Source organism: Zonotrichia albicollis, chromosome 9, assembly GCF_047830755.1.
Source record: "Zonotrichia albicollis isolate bZonAlb1 chromosome 9, bZonAlb1.hap1, whole genome shotgun sequence".
Taxonomy (NCBI): Eukaryota; Metazoa; Chordata; class Aves; order Passeriformes; family Passerellidae; genus Zonotrichia; species Zonotrichia albicollis.
This window is the reverse complement of record NC_133827.1, coordinates 38,900,766-38,913,461: the sequence shown is the minus strand read 5'-3', so window position 1 is coordinate 38,913,461 and position 12,696 is coordinate 38,900,766. Positions and strand designations below refer to the sequence as shown.

The 12,696-nt window shown below is 45.2% G+C and overlaps 1 protein-coding gene across 2 annotated transcripts in view; it reads right to left on the bottom strand.

Moving 5' to 3' along the window:
• The window catches only part of GOLIM4 (golgi integral membrane protein 4), a 30,296-nt gene extending 18,273 nt beyond the window's left edge, over nucleotides 1-12,023 (bottom strand). For both annotated transcript variants that reach the window (XM_005484748.4, XM_014265557.3), the window contains exon 1: nucleotides 11,458-12,023. In XM_005484748.4, the coding sequence (XP_005484805.2) occupies nucleotides 11,458-11,644 (187 nt within the window). In that variant the 5' untranslated portion in view covers nucleotides 11,645-12,023. The remainder of the gene's footprint in view (nucleotides 1-11,457) is intronic.
• Nucleotides 12,024-12,696: the final 673 nt, after the last annotated feature.

Here is a 12,696-nt window from a genome sequence, read left to right as displayed (position 1 = left end):
AGGGAGATGTCCAGGGGCAGGACAGCTCCTGGGGTTCAGCAGCTGAGCTATGGGCAACCTGGGAGCCACCCTAAATTCTTCCCAAAACTGGGAATGCAGCATTCCTCTGCACTGCCTCCCCAGAAAAAATGACTCCCAAGGACTGTCCAAGCTGTGCTTGCTTTGCAGACACCATCCCAAAATGGGGTTTACATTTATGGCTTTGTTTGTTGTAGCCAGGTGTGTTTAGGACATCCAATGTCCTCTGGCACAAAGTTCCCCACTTGGGAAATGGCTCCCCATTTTGCTCCGGACATGGAGTTTGGGATGTGGCACATCACTCCCTATTTACCCTTCCTCACCTCTCATTATCTGAAACAGCCAAGTTTGCAGCAAAGATATCAATTAAAACACCTGGAAATTACGATTATACATGTTTAAGCTCAGTTTAACACAAGTATCTTTCACTGCCCAAATTACAGTTTGCATTCTTTTAATGAGCTATTAATTTGTAATAAAACAATGAGTGATTTTTCCATCAAAACCAGGAAACTCATTGTCTGAGAATAAACCATTGATGAATACAAGCCTTCAACAAGAAGCATCAAATAAAGATTTGTATCAGCAGTTACAGAAAACTCCTCTTGCACCTTAAAACAAGTTCTTAATTCCACCAAGGTGCATTCTGCAGCCTTATCTCTAAGTGTTTATGTTTTAGCTCTGAAGCTGGATTGCTAATCAATCCCTGGCACCTATCTCCACTTTGCTATTTATCTTCTAAAGTCAAGGGCATCAGTCAGGATGAGCCAATGTATCAACACCCTCTGGAAGGGAACAAGCAGGAATGAATATTCAAAAAGTTACCAGAAGGCTTGAAGAAAGGAAAAAAAAAAGCACTACAGAGCACTGCAGTGATGGTTTTATTTCAGCCCTGAAGGTGGTGAATGCTGAATTATTGTGCAAAAGGAACAGTGGCAGCAGAGCAGCTCAGGAGAGCAATGAAAATCCATAATGGGCTTCCCCTCCCATGCAATCAGGGTGGAACAGGGATTTTGGCAGACACACGAAACCACAAATGGATTTGGAGGGAACATTTTCCATTCCACTTCTCCATCTGCAAGTGCACCTTCCCCAGCTCCTGCTGCTGCTTTAACAAGTGTGTCTGTGGGGGGGACCCTGCACAGCAAAGCCACCACAGGGGCAGAGAAAGCAGCATTTGGGGTTTGGGGACCTCTCAGAGCATCCCTGCTGAGCTGGGCTTCACCCTGCACCTGCAGGGTCTGAACACAGGCAGAGCAGCCTCTCCTCTACCTGCTGAACAGCAATCCTTGAAACACTGGCCCAAAGCTGGAGAAGTGCTAAAACAACCCCTCAGGTGACTAAAAAGGACAAGGAAAAACCTCCTCCCTCACCTCTGCCCTCTGAGTTCAGTTACTGATTGGCCCAGCACGTTCCCCTCTGATAAAAGTCCATCAGGTGCAATGCACTGAAAGTGCTGAGTAAAAATAATTATTAACAAAGTACAGCTCCCATCTTTCCTCACTTGCTCAGACTTTTAAATACATACTGGAGTTAATCTCCTATAAATTTGAATTATTTCCACCAGTTAGGGAATTTAAATTAAAACAGAGATTTCCTAGTCTTTATCTAAGGGGCTTGTTACTACAGAAGGATTTTCTCCTTCTTCACAGCCAGCCTGGATAAAAGATGTCTGAGCAAGAATCTGAAAGAAATAAATACACTGAAAAACAGGTTTTATAGAAAAGTGGAACCTATATAAGGAATCTGACAAAATCCCACTGCTGGGATGCACAAATCATTTTTCCTAGGGTAAGCTTTTAATTTTGCACTGATCTTTACAAAAATAATTGAACTTTATTTCTATGTTATATTTAATAGAATGGTAAAAAAGGGGGGGGAAATGTTGTCATTTAATGGCTAATAGGCAGTATCCCAAAACTGGAATTACTGCAGGTGTAAGCTTAATTCTTGAAATTACCTACAGAACGTAACCTACAATAATGAACAAAGACCCACAAACTCAACTGTTAACCTCACAGGTCAATAAAGGACCTTTCACCTTCAATAAGGAAACACTGAAACTCCTGGAGAACACCCCAATAAAATCAATTCCTCAAGGTTTTCCCCATAAAGAGAAGGAAGTGAGGGAGCAGGGAGGTGTGGAATGCCCAGATTGCACCACTTCCACCAGGGCTGAGCGTTAATTACAACACAGCAGGCAGGGAGGTGATGAAATTGAGATTATTTAACAGCCAACGTTCCTTCTCTTATCTTTGCTCTGCCCCTCTAAGCAATAAGGCTGTTAGTAAGCAAAATAAGCCATTGCTGTACATTTAAAAGAAAGAATTTCCTTGTTTACATTATCAGCAATTTTGTGACTGTGTTACTTTAATCAATTGGTCTGTCAGAAGGATTCTCCAGAGTCTAAAACGCCACAGCTCCCTGGAAAATTAAGATTACACTGGGATTTAAGTATACATGATACAAGAAATGTAACTAATTTCAACACGAGTGCTTGTTACACAATTCTGAAATCTCTCTCTGAGCTTACAGTAGTAGCTTTCACTTCAAACCAGCAGATTTCAGTAGTCTTGGCAACACTCAGTGTTGTTTTCCCTCACACTGTGGCAGGGTTGAACGGAGCCAGCAGCATGGGGCAAACCACCCTGGCACCTCTCTGGTGACGCTGGGAAGGTCTGCAGAACACAGACTTGCTATAAAAACAGTGAATTCCCCATTCTTGTCCCTACAAATAGAACATTTAAAATGTAAACCATGGAAAAAGCCTTTCTGCTGAGAGTAAAGCATTTCCACGAGTCAAAGAGGAACCCCTTCAATGTGGGGTGTAGGATAAATTCTCTAATCCAATGACAATAATTACAATTTTGACCTCAGATGACATTTCATGACAACTCTGACACATTTAATGCTGGTAGGAGATATTATTAATGCAACAAGACCTGCTCCCCAAGCTTCCAGCCCTGTATTTCAATCAGTGAATCTGCTTTCCAACAAGATCCACTGATTTCACTAGTGATAATCTTATCAGGAACAGCTTATCAAGCTGCAGCAGCAGGATTCCCCACCACAGTACAAGCCAGGCTGGCCTCAGTACCACAGTGCATCCCTTTCACAGACTCAACTGAGGGTTTAGCAATAAATGGATATTCCAGTGACACTGCAAATATCTTGGGAAAAATTGAAGTATTTCCACAATAAAGACAAGGAAATCTCTGTTTTAAGTACAGAGCAAGAAAGCAACGCTACAAAAAAACAACATTTATTTATCATAGAATTGGAATAAATGGCTTGGAAGGGACATTAAAGCTCAGCTTGTTCCACCCCCCTGCCATGGGCAGGGACACCTTTATTTCCACCAGACCAGGCTGCTCCAAGCCCCAATATTTACAATATATTGAACAATATATTATCTAAACATAATATGTAACCACTACAATATATAAACAACATAATATATAAATTTAGTCATTCATGTCCTTGAAGCTTTCTGGTTTGAATTTCCACAAAGAAGGACAGAAATGGAGACCAAGGGAAGGTGAAACTGATTGTGTGTGAGGCTGCACTGTGGAACATCCAGGCAGGGATGGATTGCTCTCATTTTGCTCTCTGCAAACCACAGCTGGCACTGTGTGGACTGTGAGAATTACCCTGACTTCCAAGCAAACTCCTACACTTTGCAATTTACTCACATGATCAAGCAATGGTTCTGTCTAATTACAACCAGTCATGTCAAATTCCTCATGGAAAACCACACCACACACTGCCAATTGTGCTTTTAAAAATGACCCCTGCTTTGACTGAATTCCCTGAGCATTTGTTTTGTTCAGAGTAGTAATAATTTGAAAAGTTTGTATATAATATCTGGATCTTTACATTTAGGGGATTTTTTAAGAGAAAGCAGAACATGTGCTTTCAGAGATCCTGCATAAAAATGAGTTATCAATTAAAATAAACCTGTTCCTCTGATTTACTCAGTATTCCAGGAAGAAGTTCCAACTAAAAAGTTCCAGTAAGCAATTCTAGTTTTGCCTTCCCTGCAGTTCTGAAAAATGGGAAATGCTGGAGAATCTGGCACATTAATGCATCCCACACACTTGTACTTCTAAGAGATCATTGTGGCCTCTATTTGATTGTAAGGGTGACAGGAAAATGAATTTTTAAACTGGAGCAAACATCTACATTTAATAGAACCATTTACTGCAGGCTGCCTCACACACTGCCTTTCTTAGTAGTCAATAACACCTCTAGGAAACAACAGATGTAAGGTGAATTGGGACAGAAGGAAGGATTTCTTGTGTTTAAACAGTAAACTGTAATAGCTGCTGCTAAAAATAAGTTGGAGAAGGAGTATTAAATGTGATTAAATATTTAATCCCTCACAGATAGGCTTCAGACCTGACTTTTATCAGGAAGGAGATCATGTTTCCAGAAATGATTTCCAGTGCACTCCACAAAAGGTTTCTTCCAACCCCTGGTACCACGGGTGGGATCAGCATTGCTGTTTTTCTATATAACAGTAGATGACAAAGGATTTGGGGTTTTTTGGAGTGATGATAAATGCAAATAGTTCAAATTAAACCTGTGATTTTAGTGATTTTAGACTAAAATTAGCAGAAAATCACATAAACATTGATAAAAGCTGCAGGGACATCAGTTTTCTTCTCACATCACCTCTGAATCTCTGGGTCTGCTCAACCCTCAGCTCCAGGAAACAAGAGCCTGTTCTTTCTCTCAGAAAGTCTTTTACACTTTTTTCAATTTTATGAAGGGTTAGTGATTGTATCCACATGGTGTCAGGATATACATAAATATCTATATTCAGGAATTAGTAAAAAATACAGCTTGGAGAAAAAAGCCCAAACTATAGATGCACAAACTGCACCCAGAAATCAAGAGTTTGTGATTCATGTTTTGACAGAAAATGGCTGAGCTGAGTGTGGTGGTGTGGACAGGAGCAGGCTCCTTGCTCTGCCCTCTCTCTCATCTGTAATTAAGCCCTGGAAATGACTGCCAAACTCTGGGCTCTGAGTCACCTCAGGAAAATAAGATAGCAGCTCATTTCAGGTACTTTAGGGGAAGGGGAAATGCAGAGGACAATGTGGAACAATTGCAGTTTCTTCTATTGATTAATTAAAAATGCAAAGTGGAAAAATCTCAGGAGGTTTGGGTAACACAAAAAAGATCAGAAGTGCATCCAGCTCACAAGACCCTTCCTTAAACAAGGACAGCATCCAAACAGGTTGAACTCCTCAAGAGCTCACCTCAGGCTCTGACATGACTAGAAATTCACACCCCTGAATCCTGAAAATCCCAAGGAAAATCACCCAACAAAGGATTCAGCTTTAGTTACTCGTTCTGTAGAGCTCATTTTTTCCAGTAATCTGATTTATTTAGCTTTCATTACCATCAAACCTCAAAGCAGCACCTGACTTTCAGCAGGGTGGATTAAATGACTTTTTCCCTGCAAGGATCCCATTCCAAAAGGAGCAAAGTGAACTCTGTTGGCCACAAATTGCTGGCAATATCCTGAGCAGCACACCAGAGATGCTGTAATGGGCACTCACATCCCTGAGAGGGTGGAAACCTTACTCATAAATTGCTCCACCCAAACTCAGAGGCTGACAAGCCAACAGCCAGCCCAGTGAGACAATGAATGTACTTGGAACATCATTTTTAAGGCTCAGGAATTTAGTCAGGCAGGAATATGAGTGTCCAAGAAGCCAGAATGCAAACTCACCGCCATCAAGCCATCCTGCCTCCCTCCTGAAGTGTCCACTCAGCTCCACCACTGACAAGCTTCAGGAGGCTTAAACCATCAGCAGTAACAAATATTTGATATTTTGCACCACATTGTGTGATGAAGGCCTTGTGTCAAAGTGGGGAGGGGGAGCACCAAAGCCCAGGGACCAAACCCATCCCATGAGCTCATTCTGCTCAAAATTCCTGCCCTGTGCCCCTCAGCCAGGCTCCAGCTGGGGTGCACAGGGAATGCTGCAGCTCTGGTTACCCAGGATTTATCCTGGAATTGGTGCTTCCACAAGGAAAGAGCACTTGGGCATGGATTACACATAAATATGGGCACGTGCTCAATTTACCTTTCAAGCTAGAATTCAGCTGCTGGACATGGAAATTCTGCTATGGACCTGGAAACAAACTTCTCTAAGTTAATTATCTGAACAAAGCTCCAGCACCTTTTCTGTACTTGGGTTATGAGTAAGAGCTGGATAATTCCAGACAACCCAAAAATAAATATATATTATAAATATAATATAATATAATGTAATATAATGTAATATAATAAAATATAATATAATTGCATATATATAATTATAACGCATATATATGCATTATCTTATATGCATGTATATTTATATATATATATGCATATAATATAATGCACATATATATACAAATACACATTACACCATATACCTCTTCCATACTCAAATTCAATACAATTTCAAGTATTTAATGATTTTTAAAGTATGTAGAATATGAAATAACAATTGAAAATGTGAATGGAGGTAAAAAAAATAGACCCAGGTGCTCAGAGGATCCAACAACCCAAAGCTTTCCATTTCAGGAAGTAAAAAAAAAAGTGAATGGAGGTAAAAAAATAGAGCCAGGTGCTCAGAGGAGGTTACAAAGCAAAACTTTCCATTTCAGGCAGCCAGGCAGCAGAATTTGGGATGCTGCACTTGCCATTTCAGAGGAAGAACACACAGGACCAGCCTCTCCTCTTACAGTGCCAGGATCTCCCAGGCAGCAGGAAAACACTGTCAAAGTGCTGCAGTGCTATGTGCAGCCTGAAGTCACAGGAATGACAGGAATTCAGGATTCTGTGATTAGGAAGAGCAGCCAAACACACAGGAGCTGCAGCAGATGCAGCTCTACTTGTCTGATGCATTGAAAAAGAAGTGAAAAATTAAAGGTGGTGCTGGTTCTTCCCAGCCCTGCCTACTCAAGGTACAAGTTAAGGCACTGTAAGAAAGGGATGTAACAGTGAAGCACACCCAGAACTGTGTGAGGTCAGAGCAGCTTTGGCATCTGTGCAGCTTGCACACAGATATGATAAATATTAACCATTAAAGTGACCCAGAGCTGTGATCTAGGGCTGCAGTGCATGGTGCAATGCCACATCACAAAGCCACCACAGATGTGCCAACCCCCAGCAGGTCACCCCTCAGGGAGCTTCTCTTGGGACAACTGGCACAGCAGGCACAGAGCAATCCACATTTGCTTTACAGCCACTGCCTTCAGAAACCTCTGAGGAAATCCACACCTTGGCCACAGCAGGGAAAGCTCTCAAGCCCAGTCCCTGCTGGGCTGCTGCCAGGATCACTGGACAGTCCCAGGCTGCACACAGATTGCACAAAGCCATCAGGCTGACAGGAAGGGCAGAAAAAAATAAGGTAGTAAGAGGCACTAACTGTAGGCTGTTATTAGGATTAGGGATTAAAGCAGATTAAACAGATTAAAATAGTACACAAGGGGTTACTTAACACCCAGAGGATGAGAAGACAGAAGCTGCAAGGGCTAAAAAGATGTCTGTGGATATTTTCAATCCTGCAGCTCTCACTGTGGTTCTGTTCTAGCAACTGAAGCCTGTTCCTGTATGGCCAATAGTTCAATACTTACACTGACACAGTTTTAAAGGAAGCAAAAAGCATCAAGTTTTGCTTTTATCACTTTAAGAAGCACTAAGTAAGATTATCTCCACGCTTCAAATGTATATCGTGCTCAGAGAATGAGACTTTAAAATAATCAGCTTACTGGGAAGATCAGCTCCTCTATGAAAGACCTTATAGATAACAATGACTTCAGGTTTTCTCAGCAGTCAGAAAATTTTGTGTCATCTCTGAATTTTGCCCCTGGTGTTCCCTTTGTGGATTATAAAAGCAGCCCTACTTTCTCAAGGCCCAGCAGAACTTTGTTGGAGAAAAATACCAAAGTTTGATATTCTTCTACAAAATCTTCTGCACTCTGATCCTCTAAAGGGGGTGAGTTTAAGATCCCAGCCTCACTAACCCAGTTACTGTATTTCCCAGGTCTGCCACCCTTCCCTTGGTACCCTGAGCTCATTCCAAGGGGCACAAACATTTCCCAGCAGAGTGGCTGAAGCTGTGAACACCAGGGAGAGCAGAACCCCCAAACCCACAGCTCTCTTCAGATCAGATGTGTGTGTTAAATGATTCTGAGACTCCTCCTGCCCCATTTCCCAGTGATCTGTTCATTCTGCCTCGCTATTTTCCCACATATTCCCAGGAGACTGAGCCTCCTTCAGGTGTTGCTGTGTTTGAGCAAAACAAGGCAATGAAAAAGATAAAAATCTAAGACAGCTGGCTTTTCATGGAAAAACAGAAAGAACAGCTCATTCGGGCATAAAGAACTGGCAAGTACCAAAAAGAAGGTTGTTATTACTTACATTTTTGAAAAAAAACCCCATAAAAACATGAAAAAGAGTAGAGAGGACAGCAGGAGTTGAAGGGAGCTGCACTCTGAGCTAGGGCTGAGGATCCTGATTCAGATTTTGGGCACACCAAAGGCATTCAGGTCCTAAACTGCCCCTGTGCCCATAAACTCAGGAGTGCCCATGAACCTCAGGCATTTCACAAATGGACTCAGGTTTCACTCACAAATCCCAACAGGGGAGCTCCCAAGCTCCTCTGAGTGCAATCAGGAAAGGAGCTGCCTTTGTGGGCTCCAGCAGTCACAACAAACCCTACACAGAGTCAGACAACAGGTGACACCTCACTGCCCTCCAGCAGATTCACTGCAGCCAGACTTCCTGGGGCACAGCCAGCCCGCCACAACACAGCCTCAGCCCTCTCAAAAACAGCCCTTGTACAAGTTGCCTTTTTATTTCTGTATTTACATTGAAACCTATAAAAGCCTCCTAATGACATGGCTGTTCAGGAAACAGAAGTCCAAGGAATCCTCTTCTGCTCAGCTTTAAAGTCTTATCCAGTCACCCAGGAGAGCTGTGAACACCTGTGGCTGCAGAACCCTCCTTTCCTTTAACTTTGCCCTTCAACTGCTTTATTTTTAAAATATTTCAGAGTGCTTCCAGCATATTTCAGGCCTCAAAGTTATCTCTAGTCCAGGATCTATAGAGAAACTGGTTATGCTGCATGGAAAAGATAGGCTGCACTACTTTACCAATACTTTAATTTTATTGTTCTCACAAAGCAATAAACTCAAAGAATAATCTTTGGACAGCCAGGAGATGTAGCTCAGATTCACCCTGATAGAGGGTTTTTTCTGTTTGTTTTGTTGTTTGTTTTATTGTTTCTTTTTTGGTTTTTTTTTTAATTTGGCAACAGGAACATTGTTGATTTAAAGGCTAGGTTGTTTAAAATCAAAAGTTCAAAGTGCAGTCACATACTGCACCTGCAAACTGGAATTGCTGTCAGCATTTTATGTTGTTTCCAAGTCTCTTCCCTCCCCTTGCTCCATAACAAAGAGTTAAACAGGACAGGTTCAGGAAGGAGTTTGGGGGTGGATATCACAGATCAGCCTATGTCTCTCCAGGTGAGCTGGGCACAGGCTCTGAATTCTCTGTGTTCTCCTCACTAACAAATTCCTGCTGCAAAAATCCAGGTGATTGTGCAGGGGAGGCCATTACAGAAAGACAAGGAAGAAAAAGTTTATTTCCCAGAATCTCTAGAGTCCTTAGGAATATAACTTCCCTTTACTTTAGTGGGAAATTAGGCAGCTAGGGGCTGCTGCTGCATTTAGTATTTCTCTGGACTCTCACCCTCTCTTAAAACCTCTTAGTGGTCTAACAGCCCCTTCAGAACACAAGAAAACTTAAAGAACCATTTTTTATTGTTACATTTTATTTTCCCTTGTATTCTGCAACTTAATTGCCAGTGATTATTTTTTTTAAACAGGGTTTACTGCTACCATACTTGGCACAGACAAATTCTCCTGCTTAATGGGCTTGATACACTGGCATGGATCCCAGAACCATGTGAGTTTATTGCATGGATCATCAAATCTATTAATGTTACCAGATCTGGTCCATAGCTCACATTTCCCATTGATACACTGAAACAAGCAAGAGAATTACAGAAAATGCAGCTCCCATGGACACACTTGGATAGATGGTGGCTACCCAAAATCATGTTTCAAGCATGGAAAGCTCAAATCAACAGTCCAGACCTCACATATCTGACCCAGAGAATCTACCCAGTGTGGACAAAGTGTGCTGCACATTCATCTGGAGCAACAGAAAAAAGCCAATTTGTCAAATTTTAGCTTGAGAACAAGATGTTCCTGTGTCCCCTGTTGGCAAATGCACAGCCTAGCAAGAATAGCCCTTCAGCCATCTGCCCAGGCAAACCTTCACACCTTTTCTGTGACTAAAGTGAAGGTTTCTGGCAAAGAGCTCCCTGGTATTACCTGGAATTGAAATACTAAGTGAGGGTGGTGTCAGCTGGTGACTGAACACCTTGAAGGAAGCAATCACTGTGAGAATCTAACAGCATAAACCCAACTCTGTGCTCTCTGCACACAAACTGTGTGCTGCCAGGCATGCTTTGATGGATGCTCCCACAGGGAAAAGATGGTTGAGGATCACCCTGAAGTTTAGTGCTGCTACAGCAGATCCTCTGATTCTTCTTTCATGCTATTTTGAGAGAGAAAACTTGAAAGTTGGCTCTGGGCTTTGTGCTGACCTGACAACCTTGCACTTGACAATTAGAGAGGTGCTGAGGTCTTTCCTTTCCCAGACCATTGATGTTTCAGGTACGTCCCTGCTGCTTTGCTTCTGGTATCTCGGCATGCAGATGTCAGACAGGGACAACTTTTCATCTTCAACTACAGGACACCCATATCTGCTGCATCCTTAAACCAAGATACACAAGGATCTGTATTTATGTGGCACCTTTAAGCCAATAAATTCAAAGTTATTCCAAAAGTAATAGAACAGCCTTACCCACGTAACTTACTTGAACTTTACTTTTAAATCACCCTTTAAAACCACTTTATTAGAATACTCCTCTCCTCCATCCTGGAGCCATTTACGGTTTATGCTGCCCAGGAGCTGTAGATGGATGCTCAACATAAAACCCTGCAAAACAAGGGAGTTTTTGTGGGGGAAGCCCACAAAAATCCCAGACTGGACAGAGTCTGCACTGCACGCCTGCCTTTCCCTTTTGCGCCAGGAATCCCAAGTGATGTGCAGTCCTTTGGGAATAAATAAATAAGAGTCACTACGGGATGTGCGGGGGGAGAGGGCATGAGAGCTCTGCAGGAATCCACAACACCTCACCTAGGGAGACACTACAACCCCACAGGCTGGAGGAGAAGAAGGGGGAGAAGGAGCAAAACTTTGAGAGAGGCTCGACAGCCAGAGGAGGAGGAGGAGGAGGAAGAGGAGGGTGTTCTGCAAGCCTCGGGGAAGGGCAGCAGAGGCTCCTGCCGAGGGAGTACCTTGTAACTGAGCCGAGAGCGACTCCTGATGCTGCTGGTACTTGAGCGCCGTGGCCTCAGCCTTCCTCAGCTGGCCCTGCAGCTCGTAGTAGAGCATCGCCCCGTACAGGAACCCGAACACCACGGTCAGCAGCAGCAGCGTCTGGAAAATCCGCTTCTGTTTCCGGGAGCACATCCCGTTGCCCATGTCCCCGGCGGGGTCCCGAGGGCCCCCGCCCGTCACGGCTCAGCAGCGGGCGGGAGGCGGCGGCATCGGAGGCCCCGGGAGGAGCAGGAGCAGGAGGAGGAGGAGGAGAAGGAGGAAGGGAAGGAGGGACGGCGGAGGCGGGGCCGGCCCAGCGTTTCAGCCCCCGGGCACGGCCGCGGCGCCCGGGGCGGTCTCTGCGGCGCGGGCAGCGGCGGGGCTCATGCCGGGGATGCTCCGCGTCCCTGCGGCCGTGTGCGGATCCCTGCGGCCGGGATGGGGGGCTGCGGGGAACAAAGGCAGCTCCCGGCCCCGCACTGACGTGTCCCCGCTCGGCCGCGGCTCCCCCGCCGCGGGATCCCCGAAGGAAGTCCCGCTCCGGGCGCGGCCTCATTGGGTCGGGCCGCGGGGCTCTGCCCTCCCTCCGGAGCGCATTGGGTGCCCGCCGCGTCCGTCCGCAGCGGGCCGCGCTTCCCGCCCGCCCCTCCACGCTCCGGCTTCAGCCCCGCATCCCTGCATTCCTGCATCCCCCTCCGCGCCGCATCCCCCTCAGCCCCCCAGTCCTTCATCCCCCTCAGCCCTTCATCCCCGCATCCCCTCATTCCCGCATCCCCCGGTGTGGGGCCGCCTCGGGAACAGGACTCATGCGGTGATGAGCGAGGCTGTGACAGAGGGGGTAACACAGGGGCTGTGACAGAGCGGTTGTGACACCAGGCTGTGACAGAGGGGCTGTGACAGAGGGGGTGACACGCGGGTTGTGGTAGCGGGGTTGTGACACCGGGGCTGTGGTAGCTGTGATGACACCGGGGCTGTGACAGAGCGGGTGACACCGGGGCTGTGGTAGCTGTGGTGACACCGGGGCTGTGACAGAGGGGCTGACACCCGGGTTGTGGTAGCTGTGGTGACACACAGCGCGTGCCCCAGTGGCACCGCCGGGACCGTGTGGGGCTCGGGGGCACCGGGAAGGCAAAGCCCCAAAGAGCCTCTTGTAGCCAAGCCCCTCAGGTGTTCGTGGAATCTCAGGGTGATTGGGCTTGGATCTTAAAGATCACCCA